Source organism: Lynx canadensis, chromosome A1, assembly GCF_007474595.2.
Source record: "Lynx canadensis isolate LIC74 chromosome A1, mLynCan4.pri.v2, whole genome shotgun sequence".
NCBI lineage: Eukaryota > Metazoa > Chordata > Mammalia > Carnivora > Felidae > Lynx > Lynx canadensis.
Genome location: NC_044303.2, coordinates 72,498,196 through 72,511,718, shown reverse-complemented (window position 1 = coordinate 72,511,718; position 13,523 = coordinate 72,498,196). Strand labels below are relative to the sequence as shown.

The window sequence follows — 13,523 nt, the reverse complement described above, 5'->3', positions numbered from 1 at the left end:
GGAGCTTATATAACTAATGATGTTGACCAAGAAAGAAAAAAAAAGTCCATAACTTGCCTTTTGTATTTTGGAGAGGAAAAGGCTTAAGTGGCCAAGTCATTTTGTTTAGAAAAATAACTAGTTTCGTCTAAGTATTTTGCACAGCAGAAAATGATAGCTTTCAAAGAGCAGTAATGGCCAATTAGGAAATACATTTACCATGTTTTGATTTTCTGATTTTGCCTCCTTACTCTCTCCCATTGACTAAATCATGAATTTGCCGTTAAGGCCCTGCCATAGGAGAAGTTTCTAAGCAATACCAAAACTCATCGACCTCTTTAAAAAACAACAACAACAACAACTTTTTTTGGCCTGCCTTCCTCAGAAAGTATCCAGATAAAATAGTAAAACAGAAAACTAGAGTGGGCTACTATTCACTTGGAATAATTTGATGCTTGAACTAGTGACTATATACAATTAGGAGGCTAGGGCTCTTGGCAGAGAAACTTGTCTTCCGGCATAAGTCAGCAGTGAGGTGACTCAAGGTCAAGCCAATGAGCATCCTTCTAAAGGTCTTATTTTTCTTTTCCCTTTATAAAGCTATCATTCTTCCACCCAGCCTTAAGTAAGATGATTTAGAGTAGACAGAAGAATGAGTTTTATTACAAAATATAGTTTCTTATTTGCCAGGAAATGTGATCCTTGAAAAGACAAAGCACCCTTTTCCAAAGAAAATGAGATTTGCAACCACCTTGCAGCTCTCTGTCTTTACCAATTTAAGAGTTAATGGAAAATAGCTTGAGAATGTACCCATGCAGGGGGCCTAAAAATGCCCTGGTAAATCCCCCTGGTACTCTCGGTCGCTGTTGTATGATATTTCTCCCCTTCAGATATGTCTCTTGACCTTGAATCCCACACCAGGCTTGGAATCTAAATTTCCCTCAGGACAAAGGTTTCGGATCTCCTAGTTCCACCTGATTTGAAGTTCCCCTCCACCAAGATCAGCAATGTGTGAAGACACTTCCATTAACAGTTCTCTTGGCTGACCACTCCCTCACATGTGTCTTGGGACTCAGTCATCCTGGTGGAAATGTCTGTGTGTACATGCAAGAATAAGGGAGCTAGGGAGCTGTGCGCACGTATGTGTACATACATCAAAAAATAAAACATCAACAAATAAAACATCCTCCTACATCAACGAATAAAACAATAACAAAAACTAGAAGCAACCAGAATTTTCACTAATAGGCAAATTGTTTATTAATAAAGCAATATATCCCTACCATAGGATATTATACACCTATTAAAATTCTTTTTTTTTTAATTTGAGAGAGAGGCAGGGGGAAGAGGGGCAGAGAGAGAGGGAGAGAGAGAGAATCCCAAGCAAGCTCCATGCTCAGCGCAGAGTCCAACATGGGGCTTGATCCCACAAACCATGAGATTATGACCTGTGCTGAAATCAAGAGACAGACGCTTAACCCACGGAGCCACCCAGGCACGCCAGGCACTCCAATTCTCCACCACATATATTATTAAGCTAGAATCAGAGCTGTGATATATTCTTAAGGAGAAAAAAACAAGAGAGAGGGAGAGAAACAGGGCTGTGAGTGTGTATGCACATTTATAACATGGGCGTGTATACAAGCATGGGAAAACAGGGAAGTATATGCCCTAAATTTAATATTGATTAACGCCAGAGGTTATGCTGAAGAACAGACTAAAGAGGAGTCACAGCACACACATATTTAGCTTACCTGACATCAATTGTATGTGTTTCAGTTTTGAGGTAAATACTTGACAGTAAAGGAAAGTGAAATCATAACTTAAATAGTGTAGAGATTCTGTTATTCCATCCAGTGAATGGAGGTCCCAAGTGGGGACAAGAGGGGAGTGTGAAAGAGATGGTGTTTCCCTGGGCTGATGTCCTTGGTATATGTCTCTACTGTGAGCATCCCACCCAGCTAAGGGTCCCCAAATGAACAATCCAGCTAATACTCCTCTGATATCCAGCCAAAAACCAAAAATGGAGTAAACACAGAAACAGCCATGGAGTAAACATTCATTTACTAGTGTTTACTGTGCTAGACTGAGAGACGGTGTAATCAACTCAAACACAGGGCCTTCCTTGGAGATTTGTTAGGGGAATGTTTAAACTTCAACTGTCTGATTTTGTGCTGATGTAGAATCTGTTCCCTGAATAAAATTCAACCCCACTGCACTGAGTTTTATCCATGCATTTATGTATTGTTTGATTTTTTGTAGCAGACATGTGTTGTGTTTTAATCAATTTTAAATACAGAGATAACTAAATAGATGGGAAACGTAAAAAACATTTAAATACATAAACAATGCTTGTATGCTCTCTGGTAATTTAATTTCTGGCAACCAGATTTTGAAAAATTACATCTTTGCATAGAAATAATAACCCCATAGAAATAGCTAGGCAAAAAAAGCAGTATATGTTGAATATATAAACAAGTACAGGGAATATACATTCATAACTGGCCACTCGATTGCTAGTAAATACACTTAAAGCAAAGACATACTCCCTTTTGCCTTAGCATAATCTCCTTAGAGATTCCAGGTTTAATAATGATAATAATAGCTCCCATTTAGAATGACAATTACATCGGCTGTTTTATTAGATGCTTCATGTGTATTTTCTCACTTAAATTTTGCAATAACTCTCCACAGAGTATTAACGATATCCCATTTCAGAGATGAGCAAACTGAGTCTTACAGAATTCACCCAAACTTCTGGAGTCCACACAGCAGGTAAACTGGGGTGGAACCCAGCCCTACCACTGTCACCAGTGCAAGTTCTCAACCACTATACAAATGCCCCCATGGCCCTGTTTTAACAGACGAGCTTTTTGAATAAAACCACTGCTTCTGATAGGATTGTATTTTTTAGCTGCCAGAAAACCCCAAAATGACAGGAGCTGAAACAAAATTTATTATTTTTATGTGTAAAACACAGTGCAGAGGCAGGCAGTTCAGGACTAGTGTGGCAGCTCCACATTGTCTCCAGAAGTCAGGACTCCTGTCTTGGAGGTGAGCCATCCTCATAGGTGGCCGCCATATTCATCTCTCGATGCAAGGGAGCCGCTGCGACTAGGTGCACTCGAGGCAGGAAGGAGGGTATATGGGCAAAACAAACACCTCCCTGCAAGTCAGCTCCCTTTGGGAGCCCCCACAACATCTCTGTTTACATCTCTTCCACCAGAATTCCATCACACGTCCACACTTAGCTTTCAGAAAGGGGATTCATTGAAAAAGTGGGGGTTTTAAGAACCAGAGTGATTACTATTCAATCTTAAGTTATTTATGTTCCTCGGATTCAACAAGCCCATCTCCAGTGTCTCCAGAACATTCAGCGATGTTCACTAAATACTCAAAAACTCTGTGAAAGTAAGTTGTTTTGACTTTGTTTTGTATTGTGTTGCTTCTCCCATTTTTGTAAGATAAAGGAATGGGTTCTGGGTTCAACCCACCTGAGATCAATGCTTCAGAGGAGATGAAGGAACGGCCAGGAAACTCAGAAATCTCAGTGGAGGTGAGGGTCAGAAGCAGCAATGCACTGAGTGTAAACTCTGCAAATCTGCAGAAATCTTAGGGTTTCCAGTAAAGAAAATGACAAAAAAAAAAAAATTCCAGATTCAAAGACTAACCACACACTATTTAGGGCATGGCTCTAGAACCATAAATCAGGGTGAAGCCTGCAGGGACAGGAAAGTTCCAGAATCATAAATCAGAGTGAAGTTTGCAGGGACAGGAACACAAAAGTCAACCTCCTGGGACAAAGATAGAAACCAGGGTCAAAAACTTAGACATCCAGTGAGCTGGAATGTTACCCAGTAAGTCTCAGGCTGGAGATGGCCAGGGCTGAGTGCTCAACCTAGCCTGGACACGATGGAGAAGGCATGCTTCTGAGCTGAGATAGTTCCAAAAACTCACTGACAGTCAAAGGAGGAAAGGTGAACATAGACTTAAATCCAGAAGAAGATACAACATGGGAGGAAAATCACTTCTTTGGGAGTCAATATCGTTTGACTGAGTATCAAGCGAGGGTAGAAGAGGGACATCTGACATAAGTAAGCATCCTAATTCCATTGACTCACTAATCACTCCTGCATTTAGCTAGGCAAATAATATTATTATCCCCCATTGATAATATTATTGCCCCCATTTCTAGATAAGGAAACAGAAGTTGCAAACATTTGAGTAACTTGCCCACAGTTGGCAAGTGATAGTGTCAGGCATCGAATGTAGGTAATTGCTGGGCTATAAGTCACTTTTTATGATCTGGACCAGAAGCGTGGTGTTTCTTATCAGCAGTGGTGTGGGAAAGACTGGGGCCAGGGAAATTAAATCATGAAGATAAGCACTGGAAGGAAGGAAAAGATGCAGCACTGGCATCCTAGATGCAGCACAAGAACAGCCAGGTACTAATGGAGTTGGAACTTCTCTCTCTTGCCATCCACACATTACAGCATTCCTCCTCGTGCATGTCCCAGGACCCCCAGAGATGCTCACATCCTTGTTCCTAGAACCCATCAATAGGTTACATGGCAAAAGGGATCATGCCAATGTGATTAAAATTATGGATCTTGAGGGGCGCCTGGGTGGCTCAGTCGGTTAAGCGTCCGACTTCGGCTCAGGTCACGATCTTGCGGTCCGCGAGTTCGAGCCCCGCGTCGGGCTCTGGGCTGATGGCTCAGAGCCTGGAGCCTGCTTTCGATTCTGTGTTTCCCTCTCTCTCTGCCCCTCCCCCGTTCATGCTGTGTCTCTGTCTCAAAAATAAATAAACGTTAAAAAATAATTAAAAAAAAAAAACTTATGGATCTTGAGGATGTGACAATGGAAGAAACTCAGAAAGACAACATCACGAGAAGGATCTGACACATCGTTGCTGGTTCTGAGATGTAGAAGTGTACATGCAAAGACCCAAGAGAGGCCTCTAAGAGCTCAGGAAGACCCCCAGCTGACAGCCAGCAAAGAAACGTGACCTCAGTCCTACAACCACATAAAACTAAACTCTTTCAATGCTGAATGACCAAGAAATGGATTCTTTCTAAGAGTCTCCAGAGGGTAACAGACTTGCCACCAGCTTAGCCCTGGAGACCCTGTGGGACTTCTGACATACAAAACTATAAGAAAATACATGTGTCGTTTAAGCCACAAGGTTTGTGGTAATTTGTTATAAGGGCAACAGAAAATGAATACAATGGCAGGAGATGGAATTGAGGAAAATGTCTTACTTCATAACTCCTCAAAATTCTTAGGACAGAGAACACTATCCAAGATCTCTGCTGCTATGGAATTAATCACGTGCCTCCAAACCTTGAGCATCAGGAATCACAAGGTCAGATTCGACAATCTATGTCTGAGTCCCAGAGAGCTGAGAAGCTTTGGGGATTAAGATATTAAGAGACATGGGCTGTCCATTTTAGCATCATGTCTCAAAGTATATGGGAGGCTTCTGAGAACCCTATGAAGGAGGTTTTTACTTTGAAAATTTAAATTTTGTAATATAAATAAACTCACTCCCGTATGTCCCCTTCTCTTTCTGGGGAAATTCTACTTGAAAAATAACCATGGAACTTCTCACATTGACACTACTTGATCTAAACACCATCATGTCATAAATACACTCTTCTAGATTATCAAGGTGTGGGGATGACCTGGTCCCACCACAAGGTATTTCAGTCTCTATCATTGAATTGCAGAGTACTCTACAAATAAAGCAGTACAGATGGGAGAAAGTGAAGATGAAAATCTTTCATTTTTATGTGTCCCTTGAGGCAAGACAGGATGTACTTATCCAACATGGATGAACCTAAGAGAGTAGAACTAAAAAAACCAAGAGGCTTGCATGAAGTGAGTGAGCTAGTGGTGGGGAACTCCTGAATGTGTTCTCCAAAACTAAGGACATGTTAAGACCATGATGAAAACACAAGAAAGGAGGTGATGTGGAAAGTGGGGTCTGTCTGTTCAACACAATCGTTTACCCAATGGGGTGGTAAAGAAGAGGCAATGGTCTTACGTGCTTGGTGCCCCATGTGGGGGCACAGAGGGAATATAAAGAAGCAACTATGATGGCAAATACCAAGGTGGAGAGGCAGACACAGTCAAAGGAGTGGGCAAGGAAGACAGAATGTGGTTTGAAGAAAGGAAGAGAAGGTGGAAAATGGAAAATGACTAAGAAAGGAAAAGCCAAAGAGCCTATTCCACAAAATAGGCTTGGAGGGAATTACACAACTATCCAAGAAAAACACAACTGTGAGGAAAAGCAGATCAAAGAGTCCTAAGACTGACTCTAAAGAGCCAGGAAGTCCAGTTCTCATGAATAATCATATACAATTCTCACACTATTTGGGGCACTCAGGTGGCTCAGTCGGTTGAGTGTCTGACTCTTGATTTCGGCTCAGGTCATGATCTCACAGCTCATGAGTTCGAGCCCCAGACAGTGCAAAGCCTGCCTGAGATGCTTGTTCTCTCTTTCTGTCTCTCTCCCAAAATAAATAAATCAACTAAAAAAAAATCTCATACTATTTATTTAGCAATGTAAAAGAAATATCTGTGAGAAAAAAAAATGCTACTATTTATATAATAGGGGTATTTCCATGTATTTTAATTACTTTTATATTCAGTTTATATACATGAATCAATGTTTATAAGAATGTTTTATACATAGTATGAATTAGTGTATAAACGCATAATTATGTGGGTATTAAATATATTTACACATAAATATAAAAATTATTCTGAATAATACAATGCAGGATGCAAGGTTCTTTATATCCATAAAGATGTTCCAAAAAAAGAATCTAAATTTCAGAGAAATCAGATGGCTGGCTCAAGGTTAAGGATACAAACAATTTAACCTAAGTTAACAATTCAGACATGATCCATCTAGTTCTAGCTCCACCACCAATAAAGTCCAAATTCATTCGGCTAGCTATAATTCTTCATTTTTACAGCAATTTCAGATTTCAAAGAAGTGTTTTTTCTCTAATAAAGATTTTTAGCCATTGATTAGGAGTCATCTGGTTCTTTTTCCTGACCAGTTCTATCACACTTCCAGTCACTGATTTATCATTTTACTCATCCGTGGGTACTAAAGCATGTTGACTGTACCTTCAATAGTCTTTAAAATTCATCATAGTTTTGGGGCGTCTGGGTGGCTCAGTCAGTGAAGCATTCGACTTCGGCTTAGATCATGATCTCGCAGTTTGTGAGTTCAAGTCCCGCGTCGGGCTCTGTGCTGACAGCTCAGAGCCTGGAGCCTGCTTCAGATTCTGTGTCTCCCTCTCTCTTTGCCCCTCCCCTGCTCACTCTCTGTCTCCCTCTTTCTTTCAATAATAAATAAAGGTTAAAAAAATTTTTTTTAATTTAATAAGAAAAATTTTTTAAAAATTATCATAGTTCTTATTCTCACTCCCTTGGGCTACAGTTTAAATAGTATCTAAATGGAATTCCTCCCCATCAAGTGTCTACCCCAACTTGCCGTGCCCTCAGACAGCCTGTTAATTTTCATGGGTCAGAGTACTAACCATTGCTCCCATGTTCAAACCACATCATGGCTCCTATATGCAGCTTAATTAAGCACAGACTTCACATTCAGGTTCAGAGCTCTCAAACAGTATGTCCTACTGTAACTCAAAATATCTTCCAGTAGTTTCCCCACAGCCCTAAGATCCAGCCAAAGCCAAACCTAGATACCTCACTAGTTCCCAAGCACACCCACATGCTTTTATGCCTCTAAACCACTGCTTGAATTTTTCTTCCCTGAGAATTCCAATAGTCCACCTTTTGGACTAAAAACCTCCCTGTACACAAAGATTTATGTCAAAAGCTACCTCTTTCTCAAGTGTTTTAACCACAATATTTAATTCCTGTCTCAATAGAACTCTCACAGAAATTTATAGAAAGTATATTCTGCATTGCATTACAGGTATTTGGTATTTCTTTTCATCTCCCTATTCAATGGGAAGTTGTCATATTTTCCACATCTTTTTTTTTTTTTTTGCTACGATGAATAACGCTGTTCTAAGCATTTGTGTCAACTTTTTTTAATGTTTATTTATTTTTGAGAGACAGACACAGTGTGAGTGGGGGAGGGGCAGAGAGAGAGAGGTAGACACAGAATCCGAAGCAGCTCCAGGCTCTCAGCTGTCAGCACAGAGCCCAATGCGGGGCTTCAACTCACAGACTGCGAGATCATGACTTGAGCCAAAGTCAGACGCTTAACCAACTGAGCCCCTCTTTTCCACATCTTTATACCCCCTTCAACAGCAGAGGATCTAGTAAATATACAGCACTCCGTAAGTATTTGCTAAATTCAATTCAATTAGTTCTTCCCAGTTACTAAAACTGAAACTCATTTAAGTGATACATTTCAAAAATGATTCGAATAGATTAAAAAAAACCAACAACAATATTTTAGGTCTGTCTGGGTGGCTCAGTTGGTTAAGCTTCCAACTCCTGATTTGGGCACAGGTCATGATCTCATAGTTCCTGAGACTGAGCTCCATACAGACAGCACAGAGCCTGCTTGGGATTCTCCCTTTCCCTCTCTCTCTGCCCCTCCCCTGCTTGCTCTCTCTCTCTCTCTCTCTCTCTCTCTCTCAAAATAAATAAATAAACTTTAAAAAAACAATATTTTATTTAAGTGTAATCATACTTGTTCAGGGGATTATTCAGAGATGCTCTCAAATACTAGCTGAAAGTTTGTTTTTATAAAATCAAACATTTTACTCTTCTCAAAGAAATAGCCCACCCAAATTAGTTTACTTCTCATTTGACTGTGACACACACAGGAACAACTTCTGAGCCAGACCTTTACACTACAGAAGTCCAAGGAAGATTCATGGGCCACGAACAAGTGAAAACTGGAAGAAATAAACCACTTATGACAGTATACACATAATCACTTTCAAGCAGGCTCAAACTAAAATAAGTATCTTTCTTATGATTCACAGTATAAAAATCCCAAAGGACTTAACTTTCAAAGGGCATGGTGTATCTAATACAGCTGCTCTGAGGCTTGGCCAAAATAGCTATCCTTGCTCGACCTTTTGAGCTTTGGATCAATAACAGGCCCCGGCTACATGACAAAAACCAAACTGCTCTCACTGCATCAAATGTCCAACAAAGACAAAGCCAGGCTATCTAGCTACCCATCTACCTATGCATCTATCTATCCATACGAGTTCACATTTTGTGCGTCACTATAATAATATTACGTTATAGACATCCACACACATTTATATGTACTGAGCACTTTGTGCAAAACACTATTCTAAGTATTTTACATGTGTTAATGCTCACAACAATCCTGTAAAATAGGTAATGTTATCACTCTCATTTTGCAGATGAAGAAATCAAAGCTCAGAAAGTGTAAGGAATTGCCAAAGTTCACACAGCTATTAAGTGGTGGGGCTGGGATCGGCCTCCTGAACTCTTTCCCCCAGAGCCCAGAGTATTAACGACTCAGTGATACACTACCAGGAGCAGGATTTTCTTTTCATCAAAGGGGTTGGGGGAAGTCTCTGAAAGCTACTCTATTTCTGGAAAGCACCATAGAGGTAAAGGCCCAGGTGCACATAAAAACATAAAAGGCAACTTGCTATGTTTCTATCTTACTCGCTATAATATAGGAACTTGTTCTTGAAGACGGAATTGAAAAGCTCAATTTGAAGCACAGAACAAGGGACGCAAGCTGGTGAGCACCTCGAAGGTGCTGTGTGTAAAGATCTCATTCGCCTGGGAGATGTATTCAGAGCATTTGCGGGCACAGATTCTCACCAGGCCCAGGAGAGCAGGCCTCGATGGGCATCAGTCACAAAGGTGAGAACTGCAAATGAACACAGTTATCTCATTCAGCCTTGAAATAAAGAGAAGCATTTTGCCTCCAGGGGAACACACACGTATGCAAACAAAACCACGCATGATTCAGTGCAGTTCGTATCAGGGAGGAAAGAATGCAGTGAGATGTTATAAGGAAACAACACATCACTTTCCACGGGAGATCAACAAGAACACTACATACCATAGCATTCCCTCTGCATAGTTTTGCAGAAAGGACCCAGATAAGCTTCTTCAATAGGGAACTTTTATCTGACGACACCTGTAACTAGTTTCACCCGTTCAAGACTGCATCTTTCTTCTTACGTTTCCAATGAAAAAATGTGTTCAGAACCCGTGATATTGAAGAGGCCTTGCCAGAGGCAATACAAGCCAGAGAAGTCAGGTAACAGTGGAATTTGGAACGAAATATTAGACAATACTTAGCTTTCATTCCAAAGGGCTGTCCTCAATAATACAGCAGCTTGTGGAACTGACAAAGTTAGAGTAACAAGCTGTGGCATTCAGTACCTTTGAAGGGCTGAGCCACAGCCTTCACAGGGTAAACAAAGCCACATAGAAGCACCTATTCCCCTCCAAATGACTTACATGACTACTTTTCCATTGTGCGTCTTAAGTATTCTCACTATGCACTTCTGGGCCCAGGTGCCAAGCAAAAAACCATTTTGCTATAAACTCACTCTTCATCACTGTTAGTGTTGGACTCTCCACTACATTGTGGGTAAAATACGTTGTGATTTTTTTCCCCCACAAACTTGCCAAACCCTGGTTAGAATCCATTGTGTTGTCCTTTTACTAACAGAGGAGCATCTGTATCATTCACAGCCACCCAACAGAAGTTCTGGTCCTAAGTCAATGAATGGCCCTAAGTAAATGTGAAAGTGGTATAGGCTGGGGGGGGGGGGGTTTCTATGAAGAGATAGCTTGACCCATTCCAATATCACAACCTGAATCACTCCTTAAAAATGTACAAGAGCAATGAATTTATTTTGACTCCACTCCTTCCAAAATACCAAGCTTCACTGCAGCTGAAAAACCCAAGCGGCTAAAACAACACAAAAGCAATCACTTCTAAGCAGATTTGGGTCTGCTTATTTTTTCCCTTGTTACAGTCTTCTGATATGCACTTCCCTCTGGGAACTATACCCTAAGAGGAAGAAGGCAAATCAGAGTTCAAAGACACAACCTACCGCGGCTGGATTTTAGGAAGGTAATATTCCCCCTGCGTCTCCTTGGTAAAAATAAAATACCGGTTTATGTTCTGCAAATATGATTAACATACGCGATTGGGGTAGAGGAACCCACCAGCTTAACTCCGTTGGTGAGGAAGTTTGGAGATTTAAGTGTGTAATAAGGAACTAAAATAGAGGCAAGCTAGAGTTATAATCAAGTGAGTGAATCTTACCAATATTAGTTCTACTTCAGTTTGGACCCTGAGGCGGAGGAAAGTATTGAGACACGTGATTCCAGAGTGGAGGAGCGTTAGGAGCACCCGCGCGCGCGAAGTCAGTCACCTCCTGGAGAGCTGTCTTAGGGGCCCCCTCCCGCCGGCTCTCCCCGAAAAGTGGCAGAAACCCCTGCGGGGAGTGCGCCCCCGCCGCCCTCGGTAAGCCGGCCCCCCCTTACCTGCGCAAGTGCTCCCGTCGTACGTCTCGCACACCCACTCGTGGCACTCGCACAGGGGCCCGAAGAACACGCCGGGCTCATTCACGTGACAGATGCAGACCCCGCAGTCGCACCGGCCGCGGCCATGGCACAGAGCGCCCCCTGGGGGCTGCCCGGGCGCGCGGCACCGGCGCTCCGATTCGGCCCGGGACAGCCTGCACGCGGCACCCGGCCCAATTCTGCAAGGGCGACAAACCACAGCAGGGCCATGGTCAAGAGCAGACACAGCCCCTTCTGCTCTGAGCCCACGTTCCCCCCAACCACCCTTTTGGCGACGTTCAACTTCACAGAAAGGAAGTCTGAGGTTCCACATTTCTCCGGGGCCAAGCGAGCACCAGCCATGGGCCATCACAAGAGAATGACCCAAACGTTGAGGGGTAACCTGCACACCGAATAGGACCGCCTTCCAAGTGGACAGAGGTGGTCCAGCCCTGCCTCTTGATGGCTTGGCACAGAATCTTATATGCACATTTTGATTAAATGCAAATGAATGCAAAGCATGACATTTGGCTGACTTTTCAGTACACTTTAAAAAGTCCCATTGCTGGGACACCTGGGTGGCGCAGTGGGTTAAGTGTCACACCAGCTCAGGTCATGATCTCACCGCTTGTGGGTTGGAACCCTCGCCCGGCTCTGTGCTGACAGTTCAGAGCCTGGAGCCGGCTTCAGATTCTGTGTCTCTGGCTCTCTGTGCCCCTCCCCACTTGCTCTCTCTCTCTCTCTCTCTCTCTCAAAAATACATAAACATTAAAAGAAATTGTAATAAATAAATAAAAGAAAAAGTCCCATTGCTATCTGATGGCCAGGAGCAGCCTTTTATGAAAAAGAAGAGAGGGATATGTAGGAAGAGCTATAGATGTTATAATAGTGTAGGACAAAATATTTTCCTAGTTGCATTAAGCAGTGCTTATAAACTTTAAAAAAGTTTAGTTATTATCATGTGCCTCAAAGACCCTTTCAAAAGGCAATAAAATAATGTAATGCAGACCCTGTGAAATAATTCTGCCTTATAGGCTATGAGCACACACAGGCAGGTACACAGGATTTCCTCAATCTCACGGCAGAAGTTCCTCCTGCTATGTACTAAACTAGGAGGAGATTATATATTTATATTTATTCACTGTATTTTTCCGAAGGAAAAGTAAAAGGACAGACGCGAAGCAACACACAGTGCAGACATATAAGGAATAAGAACAGGTTGGAAAGAGTTTACCCCGTGGCCAACTTTCTAACTGCTCTTGGCTTTGGGCAGCCATCCTGCAAACTCGAAGCCCTGCCACACAAAGCAAGGCAGGTCGGTCTCAAAGAACAACAAACCAAACTTACCTCAGAGATGGCGAGAAGCTCTGAGGAACAGCTGACAGCCCCGCGAAGAGAAGGGAGGAGGCCAGCAGCAAGAAGTTCCTGATGGCTGCAGGACGCATGCTGAGCTCGGGGGCTGTGCGGGCGAGCTGCGCTCCTGCAGGGTGGGGCTCCCGGTGTGTGGGGGGTTGGGGGGGGGCGCTCGGGGCGGGGGGTGGGGAGAGGTGCCACCGGCGCAGACCGTCCCGCAGACGGACACACAGACACCAGACACCGGGACGCGCGGGTCGGGCCTCTACCAGGAGGGGCGAGTGCCTTGATGAGCTGCCTGCCTGTGAGGATTTGGGCAGCGGCACCGCTCTGGGCGGGGTGCTGGTACCAAACCCCTCAAGTGCGGAGTCTAGGCAGAGGAGTAATTAGAAACAGTTGTACAAGCAGATGGTTTATTTTGACATTAAAAAAAAAAAAAAACAAAAAACTGTCCTGTTCACAGATTTAGGAAAATCATTTCTTTCTTCAGTGCAGGCCCCAGAGATGCGGAGTATTTGGGCTGGTTGATATTCAAGGAACAGATAAAATAGTCCCTTAGATGTGAAAGGGGGGAAGGGGAGGGCTAGTGACGTCGGCGTGAGCACTTAGTAGGGAATTATTTCCCCCAAGGGCTTTTTCAGAAGGTGTGTTATTTGGGTTATGAGTTCTAGGGGGCC

At 42.8% G+C, this 13,523-nt stretch overlaps 1 protein-coding gene across 1 annotated transcript in view; it reads right to left on the bottom strand.

The window, feature by feature from the left end:
- Positions 1 to 12,963, bottom strand: part of ITGBL1 (integrin subunit beta like 1) — a 211,302-nt gene extending 198,339 nt beyond the window's left edge. The window contains exons 1-2 of the mRNA XM_030313629.1: positions 12,841 to 12,963; positions 11,476 to 11,693 (exon numbers count right to left, since the gene is read on the bottom strand). Coding sequence (XP_030169489.1) covers positions 11,476 to 11,693; positions 12,841 to 12,938 — 316 coding nt within the window. The 5' untranslated portion in view covers positions 12,939 to 12,963. The remainder of the gene's footprint in view (positions 1 to 11,475; positions 11,694 to 12,840) is intronic.
- Between the last annotated feature and the right edge of the window lie 560 nt (positions 12,964 to 13,523).